Below are 24,635 nucleotides of genomic sequence, written 5' to 3'. Positions count from 1 at the left end.
AGCGAAGATTGCCTATAATTTAAATATCAAAACAGGGACCAAGGAGATGGCTCAGAGGTTGGTTTCCACAAGTGGGGTCTGAGTTCAAATCCCCAGGACCCATGGAAAGTTGGCTGCAGTGGTACCCACCTGCAATCCCAGCTCTCCTACATCAAGATTGGAGGCAGAGACAGGAGAATCAGCAGATACTCATTCCAGCCAGCTGGACCCCATAGCAGAAGAAGCAAGAGACTTTCTAAACAGACTGATACCTCAGGAAGTTCTCTGATGTCACAGGCACGCCATGATCCCTCCCCGTCTCTCCCCACTCCCTCTCTCTCTCTCTGTTACACACACACACACACACACACACACACACACTCACACTCACACACACACACACACACGAGACAGAAGAAATATTAAAATTATCAAAACAATAAGCTATGTGATGGTGGAGCACACCTCTAATCTCAGTACTTGGAAGGTAGAAGCAGGTGAATCTCTGAGTTCAAGACCAGCCTGGTCTATAAAGGACAGCCAGAGCGACACAGAGAAAACTTGTCTCAAGGAAAAAAAAAAGAAAGAAAGAAAAAATTATATATGTTAATACATATACAATTAAAAGGCTTGTACATGAATCAGAATACTCTTGTTGTCCCAACCATTCCCCACCCCCACCCCCGGCAGAGTCAGCCATTCTCCGGCCTTAATTTACTTAGCTCTGCAGTAGCCCCCTGCAGAGGGCCACAGTTACCTGTGCCTGCTGTCCCATCCTGCCTTAGTACAGGTAGAGGTTAAAAGAGGTGATAAAGTCCTGTTCGTTATGTAAATTTATATATTATACAAACAATCTCAAGTACATTATCAGGTGTACTTTGGTTCTGTTGTTTTTATAAGCCTGGCCTAGTTGTACTTTTCATTTCTTACAGGCGGCCATGGGCGTACTAGGAATAATGACTTTATCTTTAAATATAAATAGCTCTCCCACCTCTTATCGGGCACTTTCTCAGAAGTGGAGAAGTTTGAGAGCTGTCCCGAGAAGATTTAGTGAAATTCTACTGTGTCCTCCCTAGTTCCCTCTCCCCCCCCCCCCCATCCCCGCTTCTTACTCTGTCACCCAGGCTACTCTGAAACTCCTAGACCTAGGTGTTCCTCCGGCCTTCGGTTTTGTTTTAGATCACAGTTACTAAGAAGGCTGAGCAGGCAGTGCGTCCTTGGTAAAGGTTGTTGGGTGTCGAAAGGCATACGCTGTGCATAGAACTCTTCTTGGAGAAATGCCTTAATAGTCTTTTCAGTTTGTTTATATGGCGGAATACATGGTCAGATTTCGTATGCTGAACCATCCCTGCATCTCTGGGATGAAGCCTGCTTGGTCATGGTGGATGATTTTTCTGATGTGTTCTTGGATTCGGTTTGCCAGTATTTTATTGAGTATTTTTGTATCAATGTTCATGAGTAAGATTGGTCTGTAATTCTCTTTCTTAGTAATGTCTTTGTGTGGTTTGGGTATCAGGGTAATTGTAGCCTCATAAAAAGAGTTTGGCAATGTTCCTTCTGTTTCTATTGTGTGGACCAATTTGAGGAGAATTGGTATTAGTTCTTCGAAAATCTTACTGAATTCTGAGCTGAAACCACCTGGTCCTGGGCTTTTTTTTGGTTGGGAGACCTTTGGCAACTGTTTCTATTTCTTCAGCAGTTATAGGTCTATTTAATTTGCTTATCTGGTCTTGATTTAATTTTGATAAGTGATATTTATCCAGAGAATTGTCCATTTCCCTTAAGTTTTCCAATTTTGTGGAGTACAGCTTTTTGTAGTCTGACCTGAATTCTCTGGATCTTTTCGTTGACTCACTGACCATCTGTTAACATTTTTTAAAAATCATACTTCTTATTGGTGAGGGGATCTCACGAAGGCCAGAGAACCTGAGGGAGCCAATTCTTTCCTTCCGACATAGAGGCCCAAGGGAGCAAACTCAAGTCTTTAGGCTTAGCCACATGCACTCTGTCTTGTGGGCCCTACAGAGCTTTTTTTTTCCTTTTTTTTTTAAGGTCTTTGATACATTTTTAAAAATGGGTTGCTTGTTTTCTTACAATTGATTTTTAAAATTCCTTATATAATTTTCATGTCACTCTTTTGCTAGAAGAAAAATTTTTATAAAAATTTCCTTCTTGTAGAGGTTTAACTTCCTTTTCTTTGTTTCTTTGGTCTTCCTTTCTTCTTTTTAAGGGAGGGTCTAACCAAGTAGCCCTGGAGCTTCTTAAATAAAGCAGAAGAACCTGGAGCTGCCCGAGATTTGCCTTATGCTGCCTTCTGAACCTAGGATAAAGCAGAACCCCGCCCCATGGAGCCATCCTTCACTTTCATAACAATTTTTTTTTTTTTTTGTAGAGCAGAAGTTTTCAATTCTAATGAATTTCAACTTTTTTCTTTTGTGGGTCTTTCTTTTGATTTTGTGCCTTAAAATTCAGCCCAGCCCATGTCCACCTGTTGTTTTGTTCTATGTTATCTTCTGGTTTTCACTTCCCATTAGATCGGTGACTGCGCCTGGAAGAAGAGTTGGGTCTTGGTCACCATCCTCTTTATCATCGCTCTGACGTTCCATCTGGGTGTTTCCATGTTCCAAACTGTTTTTTGACAAGATTGCCCTCTGTCTACCAAACCACCTTTATTCCTCTGCCAGAGACCAGGTGATTATGTGTGGGGGAGATTCTACTTCTGTCTGGTGTGTCATTTTAAATGAGATTTTAGTTTCTTTTAGTGAAAATGGAATCTGAGTTGCTAATCTTGGTTCGGCTTTGGGGCCCTTACCTGTGCTCTGAGAGGGAAACAGGCCCGCTGGGTCATTCTTACTGTGTCTTCTATCTTTAGCTCCTGAGAGTACTTTATATTTAAGTCCACAGGCATGGTGTGACCAGGGCTGTTTATCACGACGACACACACCTCTGTCAGAATGACAGACATCTGTCAAGTCCTCTGGCTATGCTTCTTCTGTTGGCTGTGAGATATTAACCCATCTTTCACTGATGACTGGGAGCGCATTTTTGTTCTGTCCAGTCTGTAACATAAATTTTAATACTTGATGGTTTTATCATCAAAAAGATGGCAGATTTCCTGTCAGTAGGTGTCATTAAGGGACATGAGGCAGTGTCAAGAAACATTTGTGGCTGTCACAGATGGTAGTGGGTTCAGGGAGATGGAGAGCTGGAGACGTCACGTGTGTAGAGGCCAGGCTTGCTGTCGAGGGTCCCACGTTACTCAGTTCTGCCCCCCTGCCTGGTTATTTTCTGCTTGGACTGTAATATTATGAAGGCTGAGAAGCCCTGTTCAGAGAAGGGACTGTATTTATACCCCGGCCGTGTTCTCCTCATTGCGTCGGCCTCTAGGTAAGTTAGAGGTGTGTAGGTTTGCTGCCCACACCTAACGACTGTGCAGATGCCTACCCTTCCACAGCTGGAGCTCAGCTTTACTTCTTCCGGATTTCATCTGTTCTGTGCACTTTATGTTACGCTTTGACTACTCAATTGAAACAGAGTCCACAGGCGTGTACACGTCTAAATATAGACGCCTGGGTTGCTGCCCTTAAAATTTGGGTCTAGAACCAAAGCTGATGCTCAGTGGAACTGCTTGGTTGACTTCGTTGTGTAACTCGGGGCCTGCCTGTAATTTACCCCTCAGGAGGTTCAAGGCTCATTTATCTGATGTGTATACATTTCCATGAGATCATCTTGTTTTCATATTGTTCCTTTTTTTTTTTTAAAGAGAAACAAAGTGAAAAAAAAACCACTCTTGGTACTCTTGGTTTCAGCAATCCGCTGTTGTCTTCCTCTGTGGGGCTGCCACAGCTGAGGGTTATGCAAGGGGGGCTAGCCAAGTGGTAGGGGATGCTTCCTGCACAGTGACCCGGGACCATCAGTCAGAGCTGGGACAGGCTCGTTGGTGGCTGTACTCTGGCATATAGTATCCTCTACCTGTGACCTGGCCTGCTTCTCTGTAGCCATGGCCGCTCTTTCTCTGCCCCTCCTAAATTCCCCATTGGAGCATCTCAGCCCTCCAGAGCCCACTGGCAAGCCCGGAGATTTTTCTTATGTCGAGAAAAACTCTTCACCACTGACAGTTCATTTTATTTTAACTTCTCAGCAAGGCCTACAGCTCCAACTGTCCCCATCGGTCTCAAGTTCTTCAGTACTACAGACGACCAGAGTTGCAAAGACTGCCGCCAGAAAACACATAAATCTTCATGTGTTCTCATTCAAATTAAAATAGTCCCACTTGATATGTTAGATATAAAATACATAATAAAATACATGTTGTGAATTGTACATAGTATATAACATAGAAATTATTATATAACATGTAAGTTGTATATATCTCATATGTGTTACATATATAATGTAGATGCTACACATATGTATGTTGTGTACATATTGCTTATATACACATATTTAATAGTCACATAACATTTGGGAAAACAAAACTGAAAACAACATTATTTTATCAAATTTATTCCTAGACCCTTTCCTTGTTTATTTATGCCGCGTCCCTCATCACAAACACGGTACCAGGCTGCGTGATACTGTCTTCCCCTTTCCCGCTCAGTCCTGCGGCTGCTGTCGTTCCGTGTCAGTGATTGTCTGTGAACAGCCTCATGGCTACTCAGTACTGCTCCACATTGAATTCACTTTCCAAAGGCCAATTACCAGAGCACGAGGTTAATAGTTTCTCAGATACTTTAATATATAAGCAGACATTTTTAAAAACTGTTTAGATGTTGATTCTGTCTTTAAACACTACATTTACATTTTTTCAGTTGTGTGTTGTTGTTGGGGCGTGGGTACCATGCATGTGTGGAGATAACTCCTCTCCTTCCACCCTCCTTACATGTGATCCAGGGATCAAAGGCAGATCATCAGGCTTCTCAACAAGCATGTGAATTTCTGGGTCGTGTTGTTGGCGCTACTGGTGGTGCTGTTCTTCTTGTGAGATTTTTATTAATTCTTTTACCATTTCTCACATGCACACAGAGTATTTTGATCACATTCATGCCGTTCATCCCCCTAACCCCTCTTATATATCCTCCCCAACTTCCTGCTCTCTCTCTCGCTTTCTCTCTCTTTCTTTTCCTTCCTTCCTTCCTTCCTTCCTTCCTTCCTTCCTTCCTTCCTTCCTTCCTTCTTTATTTAAACAATCCACCGAGTTTGCTTTGTGCTACCCATATACCCCGGGCGTGGAGACATCCACAGAGTTTGGTTGTCCCCGGAGCCATAGTCTTAAACAAAAGATTCCTTAGGCTCCAGAAGCCATCACCTGTCAGTAGCTCCTCAGTGAAGGGTGATGGTCTATGAGCCCTCCCTGCCATGTTGCGAGGCTGGCTTGATCTTGTGCAGGTCTTGAGCAGACAACCCTGGTGGATGTGAATGAGCGTGTGACCCTGTCTTGTCCAGTAGACACTGCCTGGCTCCAGTGCTTCTTGTCCTCTGGCTCCTCTCTACTCTCTCCATCCCATCTTCCATAAAGGTCCCTGAGCCATGGGTATCCGTGATGCAAATGTCCTGTTTGTGGCTGAGCATGCCATGGCCTAACTACACATTTGAAAGGTACTTATGCTAAATCTTCAAAGGGGCGGGTCAACAACGACACATATTCTGGCAGTGAACAAATAAAATTTTGGTTGAAGTTTGAATTTAGATTTAAGAGTCTCGGAAGGAAACACGAAGCGAATCAAGCATTCCCAACACACACAGCATGCTGAAACCTGGGTGGGGGAGGGTAAGGAGGACACACTAGGAGGCGTTCCTTTGACGGCTGCTTGAAAAAGTGTTGGTGTGAAAGGGTCGATCTGTCTGAGATGTGGAAGTGAGAGTGTGAGCAGGAACATGAGAGAGAAGCAGAAGTCTAGAACGGCACGAGTGATGAAAACACAGCCCTAAGTGAGAGCACTGTGAAGGCTACTTGAGAAGTCTGAAACTGTGAGACTGGGTATTATAAGGAACAAGCTAGCAGTCATGGAAAGAAGGATATGACATCACATGGATACTTAAACTACAATTACTGTTAAGAGTTACTAATAAAGCCTCAAGGAAATTCAGTAATGTTAACTTCTAAAAATGGGACATTTTGAGCCCAATGTGATGCACACCTGTAGCCCAAGCGCTGGAGAAGCAGTGTCTGGGCTGCACAGTGGGCCCTGATTAACAGCCTATCCCAAGAGATGCTCCTAACAGACACCATAGCAATGTTCAGGAGTAGGGCTGGAGAGGTGGCTCAGCAGTTAAGAGCAAGACTCGCTTTTGCAGAGAACCCAAGTTCATAGCACCCATGTTGGATGGCTCACAAGCAGCCTGTAATTCCAGCTCCAGGAATATCTAGTGCCTCTGACCTGTGTGTGGGCACCTACACACACATGCACATACCTACACACAGGCTCATACTTATATACATAGTGAAACGTAAGTCGTCAAAGACAGACAAGAGCTTTTGAAAACTGGTTAAACTGGGTAAAAGTTGAACTCTCAAGCTAGTGAAAGCAGCACAACTCTCTGGTATCTAATAGGAAAGTCTCTAAGACTTAGAGTTGAAAGAAAGCAGGTGTTGAGCTGATCATCTTACAAATCTGTTCTCCAGGGATTGTAAAGTTCTGGCAGACAGACAGATGCATTGTTGCATGTGTGTGCCAAAGTCTTGGAGTCTCTCAGCATCCGTGAGCTTTGCCTGCTCCTGTAAGCTGTCCATGTCATAACTAGTTCACAGTCCCGGATCTGTGACTGTGCTTGGTTCCTGTAACACACCATAAAGGAAACACCTCAAACTCGAGAGACTCCCAGTAGAAGACGCAACTTAGGTCTAAATAAGCACAAATTTCAAAGAAGGCATTGGCCGTGCACAGTTTTTGTCAATTGCACATTTCAGAATGAAAAGGAAACAAAATAAAGAGGAGACAAACCTGGCCATGGTGGTACATAGCTATAATCCCAGCACTTAGAAAGCAGAGTCCTGAGGATCACAAGTTCAAGGTCAGCCTGTCCTACATAGTGAGAGTCTCACAACCCTTTTTCAAGATGCCAGATTCAGTAATACAGGCCTGTAATAGCAGCATTGCCACACACAAAATACAGCTCTCACCTTACAGAATAAGAGATAGTTTATTCTAGAGCCAAATTTGAGTGACCATGGCCCAGAAACACAGATTTGAGTTACCCCAAATTCCAAATTCTAATGTGGAATCACCTTCATGAAGTTTTATGATTTTACAGAGGAAATTAATAAATTCAGGCAAGTATGGGTCTATCAGAGAGGGGGTGAGAGAAAAACATGGGAAGTTTGCTATGGGCCCGATATGCTATCTGATGTCATTCTTAGCTTTAGAGTTGTTCTGTTAAGTTAATAAATCCCAAACAGTGTTTATCTTTTGTTTATCAAAGGATGCCAGTTCTGATGGGCCAAAAAAAAAAAAATGGGCCTAGAGCTAGTTGAAGATGAGGTAGCCCGGAATGTCCCCTCTCCACATCCCTGCATCTCTCATCAGTCTCTCAGAAACAGGTCTTTCCAGCAGCTCTCGTCAACAGGAGGACCACCCATTTAAAGCCAGCTTTGGTTACAGAGTTCAAGGTCACCCAGGGCAACTTAGTGAACTACTCTCTCAAAATAGTAAGTAAAAAGAGTGTAGATGGACAGAAAGTCCATGGGCTCGCAGACAGCACCAGGAAGACTGGAGGGGATAAACATGCAGGCTGGGAATGGACGTGTGGATACCTCGTAATCTGTGCCATTTTGGAAAGCCAGCCCTCACTGAATCCCCCAGAATCCTGAGCGCTGTATCTTGGTCAGTAGAACCCACCCTTATGCTTGTAACAAATGCTTCCTCCCTAGGCCCTAGTCCTGAGCTCTGTGTCTCCGCCAATAGAATTCGTTCTCGAGGACAAGGTCACAGGTGCTCTGCTATAGAGACGCTCTTCGCAAGGGACTTTCAGGGTAGCCACGTTAAAGCTTTGTTGTGACAGTTGTCATGTGGAAATCTTCCCTCCAAAGTTCTGATGTGTTTAAATGTATTAAAAAAAAATAACTGTTTAGTGTCAAACTCCAGAAGTTTTGGCAGAGCGCCAACTAAATCAAGCTGAACCTAAGCTCCATTCTTACCTCACCTGGGTTGTTTTCCTACCGGCCATGACACTTGCAGGAACCCTCACGAAAGAGCACTGTAGACTATGCTAGAGTTACAGTGCTTGCTTCGAGCATGCTTGAAGCCTTATATTAAATCACTGAAAATACTAAAAATAAATAAATAAATAAACGAACTGGAAATAAGCTTCTCTGAACAACATGTAGTTTTGAGGTAGGGACATTTAAAATGTATTTGATTTCTTAATTTTAGTTAGGGGTATGTGGTTGGGTTTGTACACATGTGTGCAAGTCCCTGGGTGCCAGAAGCCATGCGGGAACCCTGGAGCTTAAGTTACAGGTGGTTGTGAGTTGCCGGACACAGGGTTAGGAACTGAACTTGGGTCCTTTACATGAGCATCAAGTAGTCTTAACTCCTGAGCCATTTTTCCATAGCCCAAGGTGGGGGCATTTTTAAGTTCGATTTTCTGTTTTACAAGGTCTATACAAAGAAGCTCGCCATTTTAAAGTAGGGGGTGGATAAATGGCTCAGCCATTACAAGAGGTTCCCAGCACCAATGCAGAGCATCTCACGACTCCCTGCAACTCCAGCTTCCAGGTAACCGATTCCGTCTTCTGACTTCACATGCATATAACCCACGCACAGACACACACTTATACATATATGTAAAACTAAGAATAGCGTGATTTTTAAAAGCTCCAGTTCAGTAGGTTTCAGTGTATTTTCCGCCGACGCCACTGCCTCGTTCTGAAACCCACCGCAATTTCTGTGTAGCTCTCTTGAGGAACGCACACACTGCAGTTCAGCAGGAGGAAGACACCACATCTTGTGAGCTTGTTCTCTCTTCAGCCCTCTGACTAGCAATCAATAGGGAAACATCTTAATCAACCAGCAGGCTCTTCCAGGGGAACTAGCTTGTTTTCACACAACTCCATCTCTTTCGGATGGCAGCCTAGTCCTCCAGGTTTATCCTCCCTGCCTGTCAACCTGGTGTCTATCTGGGCAGGGTCATTCTCATACTATTTGGGGAAGAAGCACAGATCCCTCCATGATCTTACTGAGTTAGTAGTCTTAGGCATAGAGTGGCCGCTGAGACTTGACTGGGCGCTGCTGATTTGGGGGAAATTATACGAATGCTGAGGACCTGTGGATCTCCAGAAACAACTCCACAGGTTCAGTGAGGAGAGACTGGAAATGAACTCCAAGTCTTTGGTCATGATACCCACTCCACACCAACAAGAAAGAAGTGATCCCTCCTTCAGACTTATGTCTCTTCTATGTCTAGGCTAGACACCCGGCCTAGATCAGTTATTCTTAAAGCAAATTCCTACCTCACGACCCCTTTCCCAGCTAACCACTAATAGACGCATGTAGTAAGTGGAGCGGTGGGCTGCGTTCCGGCTGCTCCGGCTCCCACATGGCTAGCTTATGCCACGAAATAATTACACAGAAACTGTATTCTTTTAAACACTGCCTGGCCCATTAGTTTTATCCTCTTATTGGCTAGTTCTCACATCTCGATTAACCCATTTCTAATAATCTGTGTAGCACCACGAGATGGTGTCTTACCAGGAAGGATTCTAGCCTACATCCGTCTGGGGTCGGAGAATCATGGCAACTGCCTGACTCGGCTTCTTTCTCCCAGCATTCTGTTCTGTCTACTCCGCCTACCTAATTTTCTGTCCTATTAAAGGGTCAAGGCAGTTTCTTTATTTAACCAATGAAATCAACACAAAACAGAAGACTCTACCACATCAGACACAGCGTGTGGCATAGTCATGTAAGTCTAGTACTTGAGAAGGTAAGGGAGAAGAACCGAAAATTAGAGGCCAGCCTGCGTGAGACAGTGAAATGTAGCCTCAGAACTAAATAAAACCAAGCAATAGCAGATGTGGGCTGAGTGTGAGTGCTGGCTTTACCCAATCCATCTGTTCTTTCTACTCCTCTCTTTCTGTAATTTCCATCCACCTCTCTGGTCATCCTCAGTCATCTTACCATAAGGCAACACGAGCCACAATGGCTCAACACCCCCCGCCCAGCCCAATTCCCGCTCTCCCTTTCACCAATGACATTTAAACCCTAGGGAGGGTCTGATGTTGAAATTGGAAAACAGAAACCCAGAGAGCTATTTGGAGGGACTCTAGGCCTGAAGGAGGAACCTCCTCTTTCTCTCTTCACTTCCTGTCTCGTGGGAGCCAGAAGGCAGTTAGGAAAGGGAGCTGGAGACTGGCCAGGGGCTCCCTTCCTGCGCGTGCGGAAGGTCCTCAGGAGACACAAACGTTTTTAGTGCACAGATAACACCCCCATCACCCAGTGATCTCCGCAGTCACTCCACAGCACCAACTCACCCATCGAGGCCACAGGTAAGGTCACCAGGTTAGCCACTGTGGCTGCCCTGGTTTTCTGGGATATGGGTGAAAAGATCAGAGACCCTTTGAAAACGACCACTGAGATTTGTAGAGAGAGTCTGGCCATACCCCTTTCAGCTCTGCCTGTTCCACCTGGGGTTTAGGAATAGTCTTTGTTTGGAGGATTGTTCTGGGGGCCCTCTCTTCGTAAGGCTACTCTGTGCCTTTATCTCTCTAAGTTTCATTTCTGCAAGTGAGGTAGAGAGGGAAGCACGGGCGGAGGGTGAGGAAGGGACTTTCTCGTGGTGATCAAATCTATCAGCGGCTCCCGAAGGAAACTCGAGCCTGACTTTTGAAGGCCGAGAGCTCCTCTTGGGCTTCCACTCTTGTTTTCTGTCTCCATTCCTATTCCTAACTCAGGGAACTTCCGGAGATGAAGCCTGTTCACAGAGCGGCAGTAGAGTCGTGGTAGGTCTAAAAACAAGTGTAGTTTTAAAGCCAGATGGACCAAGTTCTGAGGTATTGGGTGACCAGGCTGGGTCCTTTGGGGCTAGAGTGATTGTTCCCTTTCTCGCCCATACTCTAGAACCCTGCTCCTTCCTCCCTGTTTACCTTAGGCAAGCACTTGCACTATTGCAAGGTTAAGTAAGAGAGGCCCGACTTCAGGGCTCCCAAGAAGCCTTTGGGTGAGACCTGGCCTCAACCTTGTACCCCTCCTGCCTTAACCAGTAATAGCGCTTGCAGGTCTGTGCCATTGCAGCTAATAACACAATTTACATCACACTACTTTATAATGGCATGATATTTAAGTTGTCAAGGGTCAAATCCTAGCAGTTTGTCTTTAAATTTTAAGATCTCTAGGGTTATACAGACCATTCACAGAATCATATTCTGTTACAGTATTCATGGCTGTAGAATGGAATAGACTAGAATGGAATAGAATACAGCAATAGAACTAGAGGGATAGAAGGATCTAGAACAGTCAGATTCCCCCCCCCCCCACATCCCCTTAGAGATTCCTCCTGTATCCCAGGCTGGCCTCAAAGTCGTAGAAATCTTTCTGCCTCAGCAGTCTCAAGTGCTAGGATCATGAGCATGAACTAACACATGATAGCAGAAAGTCAGATTCCTTGGGGAGAAACTGAAATCTAATTTCTATTTTGGGTTTAAGTTTTTTTTTTTTTTTTAATTTGAACAGTGGATAATTACAACAGCAACAACAAAAAGAACCTTTACATACTGGCAACAAGATGAATAGACACTGCCTGGAAACTTGTCACGTTGACCTAATTTAGTGATACATAGGATACATAGTGATACATCGTATATATAGTGATATATAGTGGTGTCTGTGTATAAGAGTATAATTTCCGTGAACACCCTGAGGTCCTGTAGGGTTGCTGATGGAGAGAACCTGGCCACAGAGATCAGGGGTCCAGGTATACAGCATCTTCCTTGTCATACAAACAGCAAGCATTAGGAATTGTTGCAGAGAGAGACAAAGAAGTAGGCTGGGAACAAGGAGTTAGTCTGATATTCTAGAACATGCTCTTTGGTTTAAAAAAAAAATCACTCGTTCACTGTTTTAAGTTCCTTAAATGAGAACTAACCATGCAAATGAATACTTGTTCTCATGAAAGAAGCTTCTAGAAAGAGAAGTCATCAACCTCCCAGTTCTTAGGTGTTGGTGTGTACCCCTGTGTGAGCAAAGGGTTGCCTGTCTGCTTCTCTAGACCACAGAGTGAGCTTTTATAGGTAATCCAGACTTGTCTTTATTGATATGTCAAACTCTAAATGGTTATAAGAGCCGGGCGATGGTGGCGCACGCCTTTAATTCCAGCACTTGGGAGGCAGAGGCAGGCGAATCTCTGTGAGTTCGAGACCAGCCTGGTCTACAGAGCTAGTTCCAGGACAGGCTCCAAAGTCACAGAGAAACCCTGTCTCGAAAAACCAAAATAAATAAATAAACAAAAAAATAAATGATTATAATATTTGTTTTGTTTTTGAGATGGTTTCTCTATGCAATAATTCTGGCTGTCCTAGGACTCACTCTGTAGACCATTATCAGAGATCCTGATGATGATTTTTAAAGTGCATACTTTATTTTTAAAAATGTTTATAGTATCTTTTATTGATTGACAATGTCATACAATGTAACTTGGTTCTACCCACCCCTAGTTCCTCCTCCTTACTTCCTACAGACACCCCAGCAACCCTCCCTGTACCTTCCTGCCCTCTGAGTCCAATTAGCTCTGTGAAAGAGTAATGGATCTCGTTGATTCACCTCGAGCTTATGCAGCTAACCAAAGCTGCTGTGAGTCCATGAGAAGAGCTATGCCATGTCCGCACGTCTCCTAGCATCTTCTCCATCCTTGGGCTCCTCGGGCTCTTACATTCTTTCCACCCCCACTTCCATGGTGTTCTCCGAGCCTTGGAGGGGATGGTAGATGCCCCATTTGGGGCAGACGTCACTCATCGGTCACTCAGTCTCAACACGTTGACTAACTAGGAGTCTCAGCATTATCTACTACACACCTCAAAAAGAAGCTTTTCGGGCCAAGACTGAGACTAGCACTAAGCTATGAGTGTAAATGTAAATCTGTTGAAGATAGTTTGAAAACATCTCCAGTTAGCACAGCAATAGGAGTGTGTCCCCCTCCCACACACACACACTTGGGTCTATGAACCCCTGAGATTTGGACTGTTGACCATGTTTATAGCAGTAAGCATTAATACCTTCCTGTAGAGCAGGCTTCAGATCCAGTCAGATGTTGGTTACCTCGTAACCTACATTCAACTAGTGTTCATATCTGACATATTAGTATTGCAGTATTCAGGGTTCACCCCTGGGTACTGCAGTGATGTTTCCTCTCCCTCAATGACCTACACAGCAATGTTCAGCACCATGAGAGCTAGCCAGGCTTGAGAACATTTTCAGGTCGATTCAAGCTCTATTTCTCTATGTCCTGTATCCAAAGTGGGGAGTGTCTCCGCAATATGGTCTGACATATAGCTGTGGCGGGCAGCCAAGAACAATGACTGTAGCCTGTGTTGTTTTGAGGTTTATTGGAGTCTTCCTGACCAATAATTCACTGGCAGGTATGCCAGGCTTGGCACTAAGATTTTTATTTAGTAATTCATTGTAGACGGATTTTTCTTTGGGCCGCCAGCTCACAAATAATGACTCAGAGACTTGTTATTAATTATAAAAGCTCAGCCTTAGCTTAGGCTTGTTCTAACTAGCTCATAACTTAAATTAACCCATTTATTCTAATCTACTTTCTGTAGCATGGCTCAGTTCCTGTAATAGCTCATGGAGTATGTAACATTTTATCTGCACAGTATGTTCAACTTCTTTAGAATCCCACTGGCATCTCCTGTACACCTAGTTTCAAATTCTACTTTCTCTTCCTGACGGGAAGTCCCACCTATACCTCCTGCCTAGCTATTGGCTGTTCAGCTCTTTATTACACCAATCACAGCAAGACGTTTTCACACAGTGAACAATTATCCCAGAGAAATTGATGTCTCCTGGAGAAGCACAGTCCATCCATATTGGGTAGCTGTATTCAGCACTGCCCCCGCCCCCGCAAAAACAAACAAACAAACCTATTTTTATTACATTTTTTGAGATGGTGTGTGCTCGCGTGTCAAAGCATACATATAGAGTTTCTTTCACCATGTAGGTCCCAGGGATAACTCAGGCTGTCAGACTTTCAGCAAGCACCTTTACTTCCCAGGCCTCTGCATCTTATTTTTATATTTTTAAAATTAACATTACAAAGTAATGATTTTCCATAGGGTTCTTTTACACTCTCAGTTTTAGTTAACACTCCTTCTCCCTCTGGATAATAATTACTTTTAAATAAAGTACCTACATATTAAATATGCCTTTATTTACTACTATAAATGCTATGAGATCAATTGGGAGTCATGGTACATGCCTGAAATCCCAGCACTGGGGAACCTTAGGCAGGAGGACTACAAGTTCAAGGCCAGCCTGAACTACATAGAAGTAGTGTGAAGAGAGAAAGAAAGAAGTGTAATACCAAGAAGAAACAAGGCACACAGTATCACCTATGGCATTCCACTAAGTCCATTGGATATAAATTAGAATTGAGAGGGACACACACTGTCCCCAAAGAAGGCTGGTCCCTTTCCTCTCTCCTGGTGATTTACACGGTCCCTGAAGTAAACCCAGAGTGAACTCAGAGCTCAGCTGGGCTAGATAAGTCACCCACGGCATAAGCACCTTGCTCTTGCCTCTTCTCCTTGGTCCTGACTGTCTGGTGTCATTGTATTAATCTCATGACTGGTTCTTATGGTGAAACATTTTTATAACATCTTAAGAGGCAGCCTATGAAAATGATCTCTTTTATTTAGTTTTGTTAAGAGAATGTGTACTTCCAACCAGTTTGGAGCACGTGGAAAAATGTTAAACACACGGGCTGTGGATTAGACCGAGGCCAGCTTGTGCCCAGCCTGAGACCAGCCTGGGTGGTGCGGAAGGGAGGCCCAGCTGAAACTCGCACCAGCTGCAGACTGGCTTTGTGCCAGCCTGATTCTCCCAGCCCCGTTTCTCTCCTCTATGAAGTGAGCATCATAATGCCTTGGACAGTGACTTTCTTTGGGGATTAAAGAGAAGCTCGGCACATTGTAGGCTTAATAAGAGACGTCAAAGAAGAGGTGCAAATCAGAGTGCTCATATCCTTCGGAAATGTCTAACAGCACCTCCAGTGTTTGACGGGAATAGCTGCATTTGGGGGTTTTCCGGTTCTTTCCCTCGGCATGTGGAGCTGTGGGACCTGTTTGTGTGCAGGAACCCACTCCTGAGCCCTGTGAGCGCTTGAGCTCTGCCTGGGCCGTGCGGTGTTCTGCGGTATTCTCGCTTTCCGTCTGTCACGCAACAAACATCTGACTCCGCTCACTGTGGTGATGGCGAGAGGGGAAAAACACAAAATACCAAGCAAATAATTGGTGGGAGCACCGGTCTAGATTGACATCCCGCCCCCTCCACCTGCTACTCTACGCTTGTCTTCCTCAGACTATAGTCAGCCCCTCTCCAGCACACACAGGGCCTGAAGGATGGGCCCCTGTTGGGGGGCGGCTGCCCGCGACTGGCTTTCGCTAGCCCAGCTTGTTTCCCATAAAGGTATCGCTCAGAAGTAGAGTTCTCCACATCTCTGCATCAGTCCAGCTAGAGAATTTCTGTGGCTCCCTGCTGGAACGAAGGTGGCACTGCTTGACATGCTACAGGCGTAACATGTGCCAGAAAGCACTCCTAATCACATATACCTATGTGCGCGCGCACACCAACATGCCACATGTGTTCTATTTTGTGTAAAATGAATGAATTTTGTAATATATGTATGCATGTATGTATATGTATTTCTCTTTTAATTTAGTTTTTCAATACAAGGTTTCTCTGTGTAGCCCAGGCTGTAGATCAGGCTGGCCTCGAACTTACAGAAATCCTCCTGCTTCTGCCTCCTGAGTGCTGAGATTAAAGGCACGTGTCACCACCCCCTGGCCAAAATGAATGAATTTTGTAAATCTGTCCATAATATCCACTTAAGTTTTTCACCAAACTTACCTTTTGAAATTTTCAAAACTCTAGGAAAAGGTAAAAAGTTCTGTCCTTTTCATAGAGTCACCGATTTCGTGTCCTTAGACACATCGTCCCTTTCCTCCACCCCCTCTTACTGTGGTGGACGGATCAAGAGTTGCAAAGACATGTGTCCGCCCTCACTCCCACCTACACACCCCCATCCTGCATCTCCAAGGCCCCGTTGCCAAACCTATAAAAGTGAGACGAATCCTCATGGCGTCTCCTCCGACTGCCCTGGCCGTGGGTTCTGTGTTCCCGCTCCACATACTGTTCCTGTGCTATTCATCCCTTTCTGCAGTGCCTACTGCAGATGGAACCGTGTCCCTCAGGGGTGTGCCCAGCTTGACCCCATCCCTAGGCCCTTTTCGTATGGAACAATGCTGCTCTCTTTCCCCTATGGAATAGGGCCCATTCTAGACTTTTCTCATTGTATCTGTCTTCCCACTACCTATATTTTCTGCAAACTAATAAGTGAGTTCTACTATCAAGACTCTTCTTTTTTAAAAAAACAGAATAATTAATTAGTTAATTTTTTTGAGATAAGGTCTCACAGTGTAGCTCAGACTGGACTTGAACTGTGTTTTCTAATCTTTGAGCTTTGAGAGTACAGATGAGCAGCCATCCCTGGCTCCAAACCCAGTTTTGGAAAGGGCCATTCTAGAGTCTTCTATCACACACGCTGTCCTCTTCCTTCACCTCTGATACTTTTTTTGTCAGACAGGACCCACGTGGCTCTGTTGTGAGCACAAAGTCTGGTGTCCACAGTGGTACACCTGGTTCTTCTCTCACTGATTGGCTGAACTGGGTGTGGCTGCTCAACCAGCATTCGGGCGCCAGCCATGGCAGCTCACTGTGAGTTTGAGGCCAGCCTGAGAGACAGAGTAAGTTCCAGGCCAGCCTGGGGTACAGAGTGAGACCTTGTCAAAAATAAAAAATAAAAATGAAAAAGAGAAGGAGGAAGAGGAAGATGAGGGAAAAAAGGGGAAGAAAGGGGAAAGAAAGGGGGAAGGGCCTTGAGTCCCTCCTGGAGCAGCAGTGCTGTTTGAGCCCTTGGGGCAGTACAGCAAACCCAACAGAGTGAGGTTGTGGGCAAACAGGATGCTCAGCCCGTTAGGACCCCAGATGCCGCCCCCTCTCTGGAGCTTCCCTGTGCTCAGAGGTCTGGCTTCCAGGGCTTTCCTGTCACCATCAGAAGGGATGATCAGCTGGACAGCGTTTTTGAGAAAGGGTGGGGTGAAGAATGGATTGGGGAACGAGTTTAGGCTTATTTACAAATCACCTCCTAAACCCATCTCCATTTTAGAAACATAGGCTATGAAAAGAAGAAGAGAGACTGTTTTGCAGCAAAGGTCTCGCTTCCTCTTTATTCTGGGAACTACCCCTTGCCACTTTGCTAGTTTCAGAAAAGGAGTGGCTGGCCCTCAGAGACTTCACACCCTGCCTGTGGAAGAAATGAAGCCCAGGTCCCAAGAGCTAGCCAAAACCTGTGGGAGAGCAGGACAGTGAGCAGAGCTGTGCGGGTTCCATTCCTGCCACTGACGAAGCCGGTGAGCAGAGCCGGGAATTCAATCTTAAAGCCACACTGGATGCAGTGAGCTGGCGGTCTGAGAAGACAATGGGTTAATTAACAACCTGGAAAATCTCTTCCATCTCACCCCAGCCAGCAGATTAGGGAAGGGGGTGAGGGGAGACCAAGGTGGTCAGTCACCCAGAGTTCAATCCTGCCTCCCTGGTTAGGTTGGCAGCCAAGTTCCTGAGATTTCTGTGAAGTCCCTGCCTCTTGTTTTCATCTGTGCACTCTTCACTTGTTCTGTGGCTATTTGGGACCAGGTCCCATTTGTTCCTTTTTCTCCTCCTGTTCTTCTTTTGGATTTTTTGAGATGATAGTATAGTTACATTGTTTCAGGCACTTCCTCAAAGGCTGAGTCAAATTAGTTTCTGCACCAGTCTTGGACTCCTTCAGGGGCATTTGGGGCTCAGTCTGGGGACAGGGGTGACTCAGAGCAAACAAACATTGTGCCGGCACTCACCCCTCAGTTCTGTCTGTCTTCACGGCTGGTAGGTATAGATGACGTCATTGTCACTGTGTCTTTAGTACTGCCGCCTTTCCTGGCTTGCAGTTGGATGTCTTGTGGGGAAGCCTACCAGACTGGACCATCTGAACAGTCTTTCAAGCATCCTTTCTCCCTGACCTATGTCTTGACGATGGCAACATCATGTGTGTAGGCTCCCAAGCCCCGTACAGTAGACTCTAGATGTAAATCCCACCGCCGGTGGAGACTCCGGCCCTTTGTGTTACTTGTCTTTTGGGAACGCAAACTAAACTGACAGCATTATACCCACTGTGGTCCTGTCTCCAGCCTTTTCTCTGTCTCCTTGCCTTTGCTGCCTGCTCCATCACGAAAGGACTCATGCACTGGTTCATGGGACAGAATTACCCGGGGTCTCTATGGCTACCTCTGAAAAGCCTTCCTGGATTTCCTTCGCTGATTTTGACACCAGATTTAAACCCATCTCATCTCAACCTTCAGGAAGCTTCTCGGACCAGCATTTTCTCTTCTTGCCTCAATTAGAAGTCCTGTCCTTCATAAGGACTCGTGTATCCTGTGTCACAGGCTCGTCCGAGCATACTGTAATGCCATTTCACACTCCTTTGCCACAAAAACAGGCGCACCTTTATTGTAGGAATTGGGTTCTTGTAAAGGGGAGACGCTCAGTAAAGAGTTTTCAGTGAATGAAGGAAGGAACCAATGAATAACCAAGATAACCTGTTTCCAAACAGCATCCACCTTTGAGTGTATTAATCAGTGTGTAACAATGAATAGAAGCATATTCTTTTTGATCTTCTTTAATACAGAGATTTGAATGGCTTTAAGCCAATTCTGGATTGATTAAAAAAAACAATGCCATTGCTTTTCTATTCCAACAGGAAATATGGGATGTATAAAATCAAAAAGGAAAGACAATCTGAATGACGATGGAGTAGATTCGAAGACTCAACCAGTACGTAACACTGACCGAACTATTTATGTGAGAGATCCAACGTCCAGTAAGCAGCAAAGGCCAGTAAGTAGAATAGTCTCAGGGGAGAGATCCCACCGCAGGATCAGAGCATGGCTGTGCAATTAAAACCACAATCTTGCATGCAAAAAAATTATATTGTTCACATAGACCCCAAATAAGTTTTATATGCCTCATAACTTAATCTTTTGAAGAATGCGTAGAGATTTTATGGATAATGAAGTCACTTACTAGTTGGTAACCAGGTCTTCAGTTGCATGTTTACCATAGAGAAAGGCATCTTTCATACACCTATTGCGAAGACCCAGAATAGATCCAGACCCGCATGACCGCAGGGCAGGTTAGCAATATCAGCTCCATGTTCTAGGGACAAGAGGATTTGCTGGATTTAAACCAGAAGCTAAAACACAAGCTAGTGGGACATTGCATTTTATTCTATCTTGTCTTTTTGTCAACTGATTTAAAACAATACAAAGACTGTGGTTGTCACGATTTGTGATAGTTGAGTAAAAGGTTAAGAAAAGGTGCATCTAGCTTAGTCTCCAAACTTTACATGGCTGTCCACAGTAGATACTTGACATGAGTGATGAGTCACCTGATGCATTTGGGAAAGAAGTGACGCCTCTTTATTTTAAAGCCTCGGGGAATTCAGAACGTGCAACAACTATAGCTAAATTTGCTTTACTTTGGAGCTTGTAACCTGGCATGTAGTCTTCCACTGGATGCCTGTATACCTCCCACACCCTGGTTTTTATAGACTGTTCTGGCATTTAAGATGAAAACAACTTATTCCAATTTAGCCCAAATGGCTTTATTGACAGTTTGGCCAGGCGTGGTGGTGTCTACCTGCAATCACAGCACTTTGGTAGTTGAGGCAGGCAGCAGCCTGGTTCACGCAGCAAGTTCCAGGATGGTCAGGGCTCTAGAGTGAAACCCTAACAAAACAAAAACAGAAGCATTTGCTGTTTCTCCGGTTGTACCTATGTTTTTAAGAGACTTGGAAACATAGTTATTTAGAAATAGATTGTCATTGTCCAGTCCTGCTGAGGACCGTTGCCTAGCCCGTCCCCATTATCTATAACCTATCAGAACTAACTGTCATCAGTTAGACTGATTAATCAAAGTTAGTTAAAGGGAAGTGGAGGTGAATGGTGGCTACATTGTGCTGTTAAGTTATTTTACAAGATGTTTCTGGATATACACTTTATCTACATATCATGTAAAACTGCATATAGAGGGGCTGGAGAGATGGTTAAGAGCACTGGTTGCTGTTCCAGAGGACCTGAGTTCATGTCCCATTGTCCATATAGTAGATCACAACCTTCTGTGCCTCTAGTTCCCGGACACAGGACACCTGTCCCGACATCTGCCAGCACCAGGCCTGTACATGGTGCACAGATCCTGGTGAAGGCCAAATACCTAAACTCATAAAAATAAATAAAAAACTTGAAAAAAAGATATAGAAAAAGTTATAGGAAATGTATCCACATAAAATGTATAAGATTATTTAAAACATTAGTAATTTGGTGTTGGTGAATGTCTATCAATATACAACTTAAAAACACTTCATAAGTACAGATAGATATAGTTATATTCTTAAATAAATGCGATTAATAGAAAAGTAAAAGGCACTGACATCATGGTAGTTTTCTTGTAGAATTCAAAGTTCTCATTAAAGGTTCTATTTATTTCCCTTAACAAATGCTAATTATTTGATTTTATAATTTTGTGATTGATTTTTATTGATTTTTATGTGCTTTAAAACTCAAGGGTTTTTTGTTTGTTTGTTTTGTTTTGTTTTGGTCTGTTTGGTATGTTTATTTGTTCAGGTGTTTTTTATTTAGTAAATCAAGAAAGACTAGTTAAAAAAAACAAATATTCTGTGTAAAAAAGTTTACAAGTTAGTTGGAAATAAATAGTGAACATGTTTAAAATCTTTTCGTTCCCTAATGCTTACCAGAAAACTTTAAGTTCAGGTCTTCTGTGGCCACAGATGATCTCCCAAAGCTCCTTAGTTTGGCCTCATTCTATGACCCTAAGTAGGGTTCTCAGCCTTAGCCATGTGAAAAAATACACACACTCTATTGATTATAAAGTGCTCCGAAAGGAGAAGGGGGAACTGATGAAAAGCCAACAACACTCATGGAAAACCAATTGAAGAGAAAACCTATTAAGAGAAACTTTGTTCTGGAGAGAGGTCACGGGGTCACACGTATGTGCTTTGGTCTTACAAAGTGGTCCAGAATGGGCTGGATGAGCTAGCATGACCTATATTCCCTGTCCCTAGGCTAGGAGGGTCGGTTAGTCCTTTAGAGTTCAGGGCCAGCCTAGACAGCCAGAGGGACTCACCTGAAGACGGGCTTTAATGTCTTTTTAAACTAACCTCTCTGGCATTTGCAGATCACCTTGCTGCTTTCGGATTCTTTAGTGTTTCATCTAATTGCTTCCTCTAAATCATACCAAATAGACTGTGATTCTTAATTATGCAAATCTGAGTGATTAAAACGGCAGTCTAAAATGTCTTTAAGTCTTGAATGTTAATATGGGCCCCTGACTTCCTACTCCTCCTGTCCTTTCCCCAGTGAAGTGTAGATTTTATGGGCTTACTCTCAGAGAAATTTCTATTTCCCTATAAACCTTTTGGTCCTGTTCCCTGAAATGACTCTTGAGGTAAAGCAGAGGAGATGGCTTGAAGTTCAGGCCCTGTCAGGAGCCCTTACACTCCCCTAGCAGTGCTCTTGTTGAAAAGGGATTGGATTAGAAGGGACTGTACCCGTCCTCTGTACCAGGATCTGCTGGCCATGCACCCTGCTGCTGTCATAACTGGAGATGTCCCTGAACCCCAGACAGTCAGGGTCACACAAGAAAGTCTGACTCTGTTGGGCTTGTGTTTCTCTGTTAGTGACAGGGCCTGATCAGATGTTTAGATAAGTTCAGGAAACATGGAGATAGGCGGTGACACCTTCTCAAAGTTGTCACTGTGATGTTTTGCTGCGCTGGCCCTACCTACTGTTTGGTTTCCATGGCTACTGTGCCTCCAGCCTTTAATTCTTTCTAGGCAGAAAGTGGTACATTTTACCCAGACCTCACCCAACAGTGAGTTTAAGGAATGCTTCTTCACCTTCTGCAGAGGGGGCTGTAAGTCTAGAAACAGGCCGCGCATGGGGCAAACTGCCACTCAAATATTAGAGTTCTGTTAAAAACAAGAGAAAGAATCACGGCAGGCTGGCATCTAATTCCATTTTGTGAAGCCTACCCACTTGGTCTGTTGCCCCAGATTAAGGACTACCTGTCCAGAAAAAGCCCTGAAAATGACTGTATAGGTAGGACCCTACAGAAGATGGGAGCCTTGCTGGCAACGGCATCGCCCTATAAGATTTGTCTGTTTAGCTCTTCTTTCCTGCTTCGCAACTGCAAATCTGAGCCTCACTTGTCGCTGTTAGAAAATGACAAACAACACGCATGTGAGAAGAGAAGGCTGAACGTGACTTTTTGTCCCTAACGAATACTCTTTCGTAGGTTTCAGAATCTCAACTTTTACCAGGACAGAGGTTTCAAACCAAAGGTATGTTTTCTTAACAATATAACTAGTGTTTAGTTTGCTGTTGTGGGAAATATATGTATATAAACATATCCCTCCTTCGACTGTTTTTTAAATGTGGAGCTCAGAGGCGGGAAATCCGCACCGCTGTGTGAGCCTCACACCCGCATCCATCAGAGAAGGGTTCCATGATCCACAGTGGAATTCTGTCATGAAACACTCAGGGTTCTCCTCTCCCTTCTGCTCCAGGCAGCCACCATTATGCTTTCCGTCCCTCTGAATTTGATTGCTCTAGGTAGCCCATGTGGCTGGAAATATATAGCCTTTGTCATCTGTGGCTGGGTCATTTAACTTAACGGAAAGTCTTCAAGGTTCATCTATGATTATATTGTGTGTCAGAACTTCAATTCTTTTTAATTGAATATTATTCTATTGTATGTGCGGATCACATTTTGTTCATCCCACTGATGGACACTAGAGTAGCTTCTGCCTTTGGGGCCCCTGACGGTGCTGTCATCGTCAGAGGTACATCCTTTCCTAACCATAGTTTGGGAATTAAAGTAGCTCCCTTGGTTTGGTGCATACAGTCTGCATTTCGTGTTATTGTAGGTGGGAAGCACACAGCCTTGTACCATGGCCCTTCTCCCCATTGTTTCCTCTCTTCCTGCGTGTTTATGCCGATAGGTTCTGAAAGGTCTCTGCTTATATCTTTTGTTCTTAGATCCAGAGGAGCAAGGGGACATTGTGGTAGCCTTGTACCCTTACGATGGCATCCACCCAGATGACTTGTCCTTCAAGAAAGGAGAAAAGATGAAAGTCCTGGAAGAGTAAGTGTGCCCAGGCCCTGGCAGCATCTTGGCCACGGCTCTTGTAGATGTCTCTTTCGCTTTCCTTAGGTGGCAGGAACAGAGCAAAAGGAACGTCCCTTTCAAGTGTGGCTGTGGGCACCTCTGTCGTTTCTCCCGACTACGATAGACGTTAGTTTCTTTCTTCACCAATGCACTGCCTAAGAAGTTTGGTTCTGTGTGGCATGCTACTTAAGATAGCCACTGTGGAGTTTGGGAGATAGCTCAGTTGTAATCTGAGTTAGTGCCCAGGACCCACCTTTGAAAAAGAAAAGGCTGGGTATGTTGGCACAGCACTGGAGAGGAAGAAACAGGTGAATCCCTGAGGACTCTCTGGCCAGCCAGTCTAGAACACTGGCAAGTTCCAGGCCCGTGAGAGATTGGCAAGATTGGCAGCGTCTGAAGAACGACAGCTGAGGCTATGCTCTGGCATGTACACACATGTACACATGTGATGTGTGCTAGCAAACACCAGTGCACCTGTACATTCTTGAATGCACACACAAACTTGAAAGGCCATTTTTCTTTGTTCTATTGCTTGGATTTAGACAGGGCTCGCGGGCTGTTGGTGTGGTTTCCAAGGGTTTGCTAAGGACGTGGTGCCATAGCCACAGGCATGCTGGAAAGCCCTATTCAGCTGCGGTGCTTCTGCCCTGAAGCTGCGTGGATGTTTTGTTTCCTTGACCTATGCGTGTTGACTCACACATGCCTGACTCTGGTCAGGCCACAGGGCACAGGGCAGTGAAGAGGGAGAACAAGGAACTCTGAGCACTTCCTCTAACTTCCTTCTTGCACTGAATTTGCATGAAGCAGCACCCTGACCCCGATCTGCCAAAGGGGGGGAAGAAGGGAGGCTGCCTTACGGAAGATGAGGTTCCAGAGGGCTGTGCCAGAGTTTCAGCATGAACTTGTGTGTAAATGTGGCCCTTCCGTCTGACGGTTGCATGACCTTGAAAAGGCACTCAGTCTGTTCCTTTTAGCTTTGGAAGTGGGCAGGACACCACAGGATTGTGGTGAGTGTGTGTGTGTGTGTGTGTGTGTGTGTGTGTGTGTACAATTGTCTCTGAGCATCTGTCAGGAATGGGTTCCAGGACCACTGGTGTATACTAAAGCCCATGTGTTCTTGTCTTCGACACAAAAATAGCACACCCTCCACATACTTTATCTTAAAAT

The 24,635-nt window shown here is 44.6% G+C and overlaps 1 protein-coding gene across 5 annotated transcripts in view; it reads left to right on the top strand.

Annotated features, from left to right (window-relative positions):
• Window positions 1-24,635, top strand: part of Lyn (LYN proto-oncogene, Src family tyrosine kinase) — a 106,740-nt gene that overhangs the window by 35,435 nt on the left and 46,670 nt on the right. For 2 of the 5 annotated variants that reach the window (XM_075967056.1, XM_075967057.1), the window contains exons 2-4: window positions 18,985-19,058; window positions 22,596-22,641; window positions 23,339-23,444. In XM_075967056.1, the coding sequence (XP_075823171.1) occupies window positions 18,990-19,058; window positions 22,596-22,641; window positions 23,339-23,444 (221 nt within the window). In that variant the 5' untranslated portion in view covers window positions 18,985-18,989. Of the gene's footprint in view, window positions 1-8,677; window positions 8,697-10,308; window positions 10,463-18,984; window positions 19,122-22,595; window positions 22,642-23,338; window positions 23,445-24,635 lie in introns of those variants that run through there. The other 3 variants (XM_075967055.1, XM_075967054.1, XM_075967053.1) reach the window with 3 other exon arrangements.

The sequence above is a fragment of the Microtus pennsylvanicus genome, chromosome 3 (genome assembly GCF_037038515.1).
Source record: "Microtus pennsylvanicus isolate mMicPen1 chromosome 3, mMicPen1.hap1, whole genome shotgun sequence".
NCBI lineage: Eukaryota > Metazoa > Chordata > Mammalia > Rodentia > Cricetidae > Microtus > Microtus pennsylvanicus.
This window is presented reverse-complemented; position numbering and strand designations above follow the sequence as displayed.